At 39.6% G+C, this 9,066-nt stretch overlaps 1 protein-coding gene across 1 annotated transcript; it reads left to right on the top strand.

Annotated features, from left to right (window-relative positions):
• Positions 1 to 8,257, top strand: LOC133921675 (DEAD-box ATP-dependent RNA helicase 8). Its single transcript, XM_062366651.1, has 10 exons — positions 1 to 594; positions 1,027 to 1,087; positions 1,877 to 2,111; positions 2,432 to 2,670; positions 3,357 to 3,608; positions 3,716 to 3,896; positions 4,864 to 4,952; positions 5,238 to 5,311; positions 5,393 to 5,547; positions 7,632 to 8,257. The coding sequence occupies exons 1-9, from the start codon at positions 293 to 295 to the stop codon at positions 5,469 to 5,471; spliced, it is 1,512 nt and encodes a 503-aa protein (XP_062222635.1). The 5' UTR covers positions 1 to 292; the 3' UTR covers positions 5,472 to 5,547; positions 7,632 to 8,257.
• The last annotated feature ends 809 nt before the right edge of the window (positions 8,258 to 9,066 follow it).

The raw sequence follows: 9,066 nt of genomic DNA, 5'->3' as shown, positions 1-9,066 counted from the left end.
AACATACATTTACAGTATACTGACAACCACCACATCCGCCGGCCATGTTGCTACCATGAACCCGCCGTTGCCCTAGCTTTCGACGCTTCGGCGACGCTCCCCTCCTATCGCTCCTTCCAACCCACGAACCCTCCCCAAAGGGCAAAAAAGGGGTTCGAATTTGCTCCTGATCCAAGCGCCAGGCACCTAGATTCCGCCGCCCAAATCCTTTTCCCCATCCGATCTGCCAGTTTCCCTTCGATCCCGCATCCTCCCGCGGGTTCCTGAGAAGATCTGAGCCCTCCTCGCGCTCATGGATCCGCGGGCCAGGTACTCTCCGGGCATGGGCAACGGGCGCGGCGGGAACCCCAATTACTACGGGCGCGGCGGGCCGCCGCCGCAGCAGCAGTACCACCACCAACAGCACCAGCAGACGTCGGCGGCGCACCGCCACCAGCAGTACGCGCAGAGGCAGCAGCAGCGCCACAGCCAGCAGCAGCAGCAGCAGCAGTGGCTACGGCGGAACCAGATCGCCCGCGAGGCCGCGAGCGCGGCCCGGACCAGCGAGCCGAAGGCCCTGGCGCCATCCACGGCCGCCGATGGCGTCGATTCGAGGTGAGACGACGGGGACTTAGGGCTTTGGTGATAACGTCGTGTAATGTGCATGCCGTGGTGCTTGATACCTTTTAGTACGTAGTTTAAGCACCGGAGGATGGGTTTGGTTTCCCCTGGCGAAATTGAATCAAATGCAGCTTGAGACACCTGCTTTCCGCACACGAACCCTGATGATTCGTGTTTCACATCCGCATTTTCTGTGGTTTGTTGATGCCCAAACACACGTGTTCTTATGCCGCCTACGTTGGTATAGCTAAATCTAGGGTTCGCTGCATATCAAATTCGTAACTAAACTAGGGCAGTACTGGTACATTGTACTAGTAGCTACATATATTTCGCATTTGTTATTGGTTTGTTAATGACGTAGACATGATAGTTAGCAGCCATTCTTGTGGAGATAATCAGTCAGCAACTATTCTTGTCTCTGTGCAGTTCACAAGATTGGAAGGCCCAATTGAAGCTGCCACCTCAAGATACACGCTACAAGACAGAGGTAATGATGGCATTTCAATTTTCCCCGTTTCTTTTGCAAAGTGAGTACGTTGGATGCTAAGAATCACCCTGAGCTTAGAAATAGCTCATTTTTATGTGCAGCTATTAATTGTCGTAAAAGGAAAAATTGAAAGCAAGACTTCATCTTTCTTTATTCCAGCAAAGATTCAATGCAGGACTTCATATTTTGTGTTGTAGTAAATTCAGTGCAGAACTTTTTCCACAGTTATAATGCCATTACACAGTGACAGTAGAAATAATAATTCTGATAATTGGAAATTTATGAGACACCTTTATTTGAGCAGTACACTTTTCACGTCCAAGAATCTTCTTTGAAAAACCTGCATATTTTGATACTTATGTGTTATATGGTTGATAGTAGCAAAATAGCAATAGTATTACTTGTATCCACTTTGATTCATCCTATGTAATGATGTCGGAGGAATATGATGCAATTATGCATTTCCACCTGTACACTTTAACTTATAAATGCTTCCCTGCCCTGCTTTGTATGGAATGTATCAACCCTCAACTATCCATGAGGGTACGGTGTTCAGCACATGATTTTTGAAGTTTCCTTGTGCATGACACACTTCTTTGTTTTTTTTTTCCAAACGAAAAAAATGTTTTTATTGAGTTCTCAACAGCTAGTATTGGATTTCTACATTTATTTTCCCTTCATGCATTACTATCTATATTTTTGATATTACACGAAGTTTTATGTTGCTACCAGCCTATCACACTGAGTCACTGAGCCCCCTTTTTTTTTATCTTTTTGTTTTTCGTTCAGGATGTTACTGCCACCAAGGGAAATGAGTTTGAAGACTATTTTCTCAAGCGCGAACTCCTGATGGGGATATATGAGAAAGGATTTGAAAGACCCTCTCCTATCCAAGAGGAAAGCATTCCTATTGCTTTAACTGGTAGTGACATTCTTGCAAGAGCAAAGAATGGAACTGGCAAGACGGCTGCATTTTGTATTCCTGCACTGGAAAAGATTGATCAAGATAAAAATGCTATTCAAGGTCTGTTCTGAACTATCAAACTTTATTGGATATCAAATGACTTTTTAATGGTCAAAGGTGTTAAGCAAACCTGTGCCTGTGGGAATGTAATCGATGGTGGAAACTTGAATGCATGAACAGTCAGCACATTGTTCTTTTCTTCATTACTTTTTGTGTGCATGTCTGTTTCTTTTGCCACATTATTTGGACAGGGATCTGTGCCTTTCATAAGTTGCTTTCTTTGATATTTAGATGCAATTTCTGTTCATTTTATTTTATATTTTTTTCTGCTGTGTTTCTTGAGAAATCTTGAATAAAGTCTCTTTGCTTATCATTTGCAGTTGTTATATTGGTTCCCACAAGGGAACTGGCTCTACAAACATCACAAGTTTGCAAGGAGCTTGGTAAGCATTTGAAGATCCAAGTTATGGTCACCACTGGTGGAACCAGCCTGAAGGATGATATTATTCGTCTGTATCAACCTGTCCATTTACTTGTTGGAACACCTGGGCGTATTTTGGATCTTACAAAGAAAGGTGTTTGTATTTTGAAGGACTGTTCAATGCTTATTATGGATGAGGTAATTCATTTCAAGCTTAGTCTGAATGCTGTAATGCTGTGTTTCATGTAAATGGACCAGTTTTACTAGTCTTGTGGATGCTGCATGTTATTCAGCAATGCATCTGGCCACTTGTTTATACCACTTAATTACTACACTGGCTATTTCAGTTTTATACCCTTGTCTTGGGTTTCCAAGCCGGTGAACTATTTGTTGGAGTTGCATCATAAAAATATTATGTAGTGGTTGATCATTCCTGCTCCTATCCAGGCACAGAATTCCACCCAAACTTGTTTATCAACTAGTTATTTTTTGCTGTTCAACATAGAATCGCAAACCTTTTTTTTTTTCTGACAGGCTACACTGAATACTAGGTCTGACCCTAAACAAGCATGGGTCAATGTTGGCTGCGAAACGATGGTGCACTCTTTTTGCAACCAAGATGTACAATAGTCCTTCATTTGGACTTTGTTAAGCTCATTGCATAAGATGTATAGTTATAAGAATGACAAAAGTGGCGAGAAAAATCTTGAAAGAGCATGTATATAGGTACTAATGAGTCCCTCTAAAAGAATTAAGGCCAAAATAATACCAGGGTACTAGTAACATGTTAGTACCCTGTCTGCACCTTTTAAGAAAGGAATTGTTTCATTATTGTCTTTTTGTCCTTGGTCTTTCCACTAAATAATATTTGCCTTCCTTTTCAGGCAGACAAGCTTCTCTCTCCTGAGTTCCAACCTTCCGTGGAACAGTTGATTCGCTACCTTCCAGCGAGTCGACAGATTTTGATGTTTTCAGCGACATTCCCTGTGACTGTCAAGGATTTCAAGGACAAATATCTTCCTAAACCTTACGTGATTAACCTTATGGATGAACTTACACTGAAGGGAATTACACAGTTCTATGCTTTTGTTGAAGAAAGACAGAAAGTTCACTGCCTTAACACCCTCTTTTCCAAGGTTTGCTGATGAACACATCCTTTCATGATGATTATGTAACTAGCCTTTTTGCCTCCCTCATAAGTCATAACGTATAAGTCATTCAATTGTTAATTCCTTTGGCACAGCTTCAAATAAACCAATCCATAATATTCTGTAATTCTGTGAATCGTGTTGAGCTATTGGCGAAGAAGATTACAGAGCTTGGTTATTCTTGCTTCTACATTCATGCAAAGATGCTGCAAGATCACCGCAATAGAGTTTTCCATGATTTCCGTAACGGGGCATGCAGGAACCTTGTTTGTACTGGTACACAAATACGATTCATTCTCTTTTGGATTATACCTAGCTTTCTATTCGAAGGATATTTCCGTGTGGTTTTCTTTTTGTCTTGTGCTGTGGCTCATGGAATTTTCTTTGCCCTCCTATCAAAATTATGGGACTGGATCATTCCGAATCTAGCTTGTAATGTTTTTGCTTGTATTTGATCATGTCTTAGTTGGTTCACCCATAAATTGGGGCAAATGATATTCTAATTGGGAGTCCGATATCTCTTGAATTTATGTTTTTCTTTTATACAAGCGTGTCAGTAGTTCAATGCCAGTATCAGTAGTACCTTTGTTATGTTATATTATCTGTTCCAGATCATTGTTTGCTGGATAGTGCTATTGTCACCTGATGTTTTGTCTTCGATGCTTTTTGGCGATATTTTATTGATTTAGACCTTCACTCATTTCCTGTCCCTGTTTTTATGTTATTCTGAGCAAAAGAAACAATCAGTGTTTCAGCAGTTAAATAGCAAATGTATTTTTCTCCAGTTATCCCTTTGCCTGATATTATGTCACTTGATAGCATGCTTTTGAACTATAAATTCATAAGAATATAATATCACAAACTTCTCTATTGGTTTAGTTACTTTGAGTTGTCGGTTCAATCCACAAAAAAGATGCTATTTAGTGGAAAATTACTAACTTGAGGTGATGATTGGCCAAATTAGTTTTGGCAGTGAAAGCTGAATGGAGAAAAACATAACTCCTTTCCATTTTTGTCAATTCTGTCTCCTGTCTCTAGTGTCTTCTTTTGTTCTATCAACTCGTTTGAATGGTTGAAATTGTATCAGATTATTAAGGAATGGATGAATGTCTTGCTGTCACACAAAATGCAAGGGGTTCAGGCTAGTAAAATCTTCCAGTAGATTTTGGACTTACTGCAATGGAGGAAGTCTAGTGTACTGCTTGTTCCTGTTTCTAACATTTCTGTCGTTTTTGTTTTGCAGATCTTTTTACAAGGGGAATAGATGTTCAAGCTGTTAATGTTGTTATCAATTTTGATTTCCCCAAGAACTCTGAAACATATCTTCACAGGGTAGGGCATTCAGTAAACTGTGCCTTTTATATTAGTTTTCATTTTCATAGTCTGAGATCCTAAGTGTGATGTGTACTATGTTGCTCATAACTGACCATCTGTTTTGGCACTTTTGAGGCATTTTGAAAGCCAAAAAATGCATGCCATTTATCAAATTAATGGCTTATCCTTATTGATATTTAGGAACATTATATTGATTGTTGCATTTTACTCGTGGCATCCATCGCTGTGGCAATTTAATTTAATAATTCAATTAACTCTCTCTCTCTCTCTCTGGCTTACCAGGTTGGTAGATCTGGGAGATTTGGCCACCTTGGTCTGGCTGTGAACTTGATCACCTATGAGGATCGGTTTAACTTGTACGCAGATTTTCTACTGCAAGTTTTTTGACCTCTTCTATTACCTATTTTGTTCTGACTGAATATTGTTACTGGGGACAGGTATAGGATTGAGCAAGAGCTTGGGACTGAAATAAAACAAATTCCTCCTCAGATAGACCAGGCTATATATTGTCAATGATCTGACAAAGTTTTCACCTGTATTCATTTCTCTGGGAGTAATAAGGAGACAACTTTTGTAAATACCAGCTCATCAGGTAAATTATTTTTTCTGGCTTTTGGTCAGTGTCTCCATGATCTATGAGTGCCTCAGTTTTCTTTAATGATAAATTCACAATGGCTTTAACAAAGCCGCCTCATCTGAACCTTTTGTATGCTTCATACACTGGGTTACTGCCAGAACATGCAAAACTCAGAAACTCTTTGATGTACTTCCCAGTGAGTTTTATATTGTCACCATGTTTAGATTCCACAGTACATGTGGCACTATGAAATTAGTGCTTATTTTTACAGCCGGCGAAGATGTTTGTCCTGCAATGCAACTTTTCAATATTTAACTGTAATATATTATTAATTTAGCTTTACCTTTTGCCCCTAAGACAATGCTTTGTAACTGAGTTCTGATCACGTTACTCAGATTTCGAAGGAGCCATCAAACTTTTAACTGTTTTACCCAGATTGCCTCTTGCTACTAGCCTACTATAGATTGTTGTTGTAGAGTATTTATTCGTAAGTTTAAAAAGTTTAAATCCAAATTCAAACTCAAAATCTGGACATTATTTCCCTGAAATATTATGTTGCTTGATTTAATTGGAAATCTTGACACTCCAAGGTTTATCAACTGAGATCCGAGTCCCAGCAAGAATTCTGTTGAATGTGTTTTATACTTGCATTTCTTTTGGGTTTCATCTCCATACTGTGGAATTAAGTTGATGAGCCATATAATGAAGCTATGGGAGAGAGTTATTGAACATTGTCTAAGAAGAATGACAGGCATTACCAAAAACCAATTTGGTTTCATGCCTGGAGGAAGACCATGGAAACGATTTTCTTGATAAGGTAACTTATGGAGAGATATAGAGAACAAAAGAAAGACCTGCATATGGTATTCATTGACTTGGAGAAGACTTACGATAAAATACCGAGAAATATTTTGTGGTGGTCCTTGGAGAAATACAAAGCCCCAACAAAATACATTACCCTCATCAAGGATATGTACAATAATGTTATGACAAGTGTTCGGACAAGTGAAGGTGTCACCGATGACTCCCTGCTTAAAATAAGACTACATCAAGGGTCAGCTTTGAGCCTTTATTTATTTAATTTGGTGATAGATGAGGTCAAAGGGACATTCAGGGAGATATTCCTTGGTGTATGCTCTTTGCTGATGATGTGGTGTTAGTTGACAACAACAGGATAGGGGTTAGTAGGAAATTAGAGTTGTGAAGATATACTTTAGAATCGAAAGGTTTCAGACTTAGTAGGACTAAAACCGATAATATGAAGTGTGAATTTGGTGATACTAGCCAAGAGGGAGAAGGTGTTAGTCTTGGTGGAGAGGTGGTTCCCAAGAATGATACTTTTCGATATTTGGGATTGATGCTACAGAGGGATGGTGATATCAATGAAGAAATGAGTCATAGAATCAAAGCCGGATGAATAATGGCGCCAACCTTTCAACATCCTTTGTGACAAGAGGGTGCCACAAAAACTGAAAGACAAGTTCTATTAGGACAACGATTTGACCTGTGATGTTGTATGGCGTCGAATGTTGGCCAACTAAAAGGCGACATGTCCAACAATGAATTGTAGCGGAGTTGCGTATGTTGTGATGGATTTGTGACCATATAAGAAAGGATTCGATCCGAAATAATGATATACGTGATAGAGTAGGGGTAGCATCAATTGAAGAAAAACTTATCTAATATCGGTTGAGATGATTTGGACATATCCAACGGAGATCTCCAGAGTCACTTGTGCATAGCGGGTTCCTAAAGCGTGCTGATAATTAATGTGAAGACGAAGAGACAGGGGTTGATTAAACCTAATATGGGAGGAGTATGTAAAAAGAGATTTGAAGGAATTATTCGTGGATAGAAGCGCGTGAAAGTTAGCAATCTACGTGTTAAAATCATAACTTATAGATCAATCTCCTTGTACTATTATTATTTTTTTACTATTACTAGTACTTTTATTATTATTATTGTTTTCTCATCATCAACTTGGGACGAAGGCTTTGTTGTTGTTGTTGTGGTGTTTTATACCTGTGTTCTGTGTGTTTTAAGTGTGCGGGAAGAGCTAGTATCTGAGAACTATAGTTGACATTCTGTTACATGTGCAGGTTTTATTGTGTGGCCTCCTAGGGTGCATTGAGACAATTCTATGTTGGATAATTCTGTGAGATGAGACATCCAAGTTTTCTGATAACCTTGTTATTCTGACACTATTATGACTAATTGAGGGATAAAGTCCAAATACATTTAGGCAGAGTAGCGTATAATGCTAGGTGCCTGTTCCTAGGCCTGTCCTGGTCTTTTAGTCTCTTGTATCTCTCTCTCTGTACTTTTTTCCAATTATCGCTAGCTGTTTCTCACAGGACATTTTAACCCTGTTCATACTGATTGCGGGCTCGCAAGTGGGTCGCCCAAGTCCAACTTGGGCTGTGTGCCGTTGATGGGTGAATTGGGTGTGAACAAGTCTGGCTATTGAACTTGAGGTCTGAACTATAGTAGTGCCGTTATGTGTGGGTCGAGAAGTGGATATAAGTTTTGCCAGCCACGCCCCTTGGCTTGGTGCTATCGTCATCAGTTAGATTCTGCGTCTTTAGTTGAGCATGTAATGATTGGATATACTGATCTTGTCCTGCATGTCTTGTGCTGAATTTATGTGAGGCACAAGTAACTTGTTCGAGTTATGGGTATTGAACTATCCCTTGACATTTCTATGGTGATCACGAACCTTTCTGCATTGGGTTCACTATTTGTTGCTTGCTACGTGTTTGCATTACTTTGGTGGTGCTCTATAAGTTACAGGTGACCTGGTTTGTGAAATCATACAAGTGGTTATTTTTAACAAAAAAGGTGGTGGATTAGTTCCCTGTTCAAATTATTTCTTAACCTGCGTGTCTTGATAAGGAATGGTTCTTTATTAAATGGGATTATTACTTATTTACTCCACTCGAGAATGATTAAATTCTCAAATCGCCTATTTGACCAATATTTTGACCTTGTTTTTAAAATCGGTGTTAGTTCGTGATTTCGCCAAATGATGTGATGGGCCCCTCAGAGCTGTGCAGGTCCATATACAGTCCATAGTTCTAACCCCCTCCGAGCCAAACTCATTGCTGCCGAGAACAATAGGGAAATTCGAGTTACGGGTATTGAACTATCCCTTGACATTTCTATGGTGATCACGAACCTTTCTGCATTGGGTTCACTATTTGTTGCTTGCTACGTGTTTGCATTACTTTGGTGGTGCTCTATAAGTTACAGGTGACCTGGTTTGTGAAATCATTCAAGTGGTTATTTTTAACAAAAAAGGTGGTGGATTAGTTCCCTATTCAAATTATTTCTTAACCTGCGTGTCTTGATAAGGAATGGTTCTTTATTAAATGGGATTATTACTTATTTACTCCACTCGAGAATGATTAAATTCTCAAATCGCCTATTTGACCAATATTTTGACCTTGTTTTTAAAATCGGTGTTAGTTCGTGATTTCGCCAAATGATGTGATGGGCCCCTCAGAGCTGTGCAAGTCCATATACAGTCCATAGTTC

The sequence above is a fragment of the Phragmites australis genome, chromosome 6, assembly GCF_958298935.1.
Source record: "Phragmites australis chromosome 6, lpPhrAust1.1, whole genome shotgun sequence".
In the NCBI taxonomy this organism is placed as follows: domain Eukaryota; kingdom Viridiplantae; phylum Streptophyta; class Magnoliopsida; order Poales; family Poaceae; genus Phragmites; species Phragmites australis.
Note: the sequence above shows the minus strand (reverse complement) of the source record. Positions and strands in the feature narration are given on the sequence as shown.

Coding starts and splice junctions, on each gene's coding strand:
- LOC133921675 (XM_062366651.1), top strand. CDS start 293: ATGGATCCGCGGGCCAGGTACTCTCCGGGCATGGGCAACGGGCGCGGC. Junction 1,088..1,876: donor ATACACGCTACAAGACAGAG/GTAATGATGGCA, acceptor TTTTTCGTTCAG/GATGTTACTGCCACCAAGGG. Junction 2,112..2,431: donor AGATAAAAATGCTATTCAAG/GTCTGTTCTGAA, acceptor TATCATTTGCAG/TTGTTATATTGGTTCCCACA.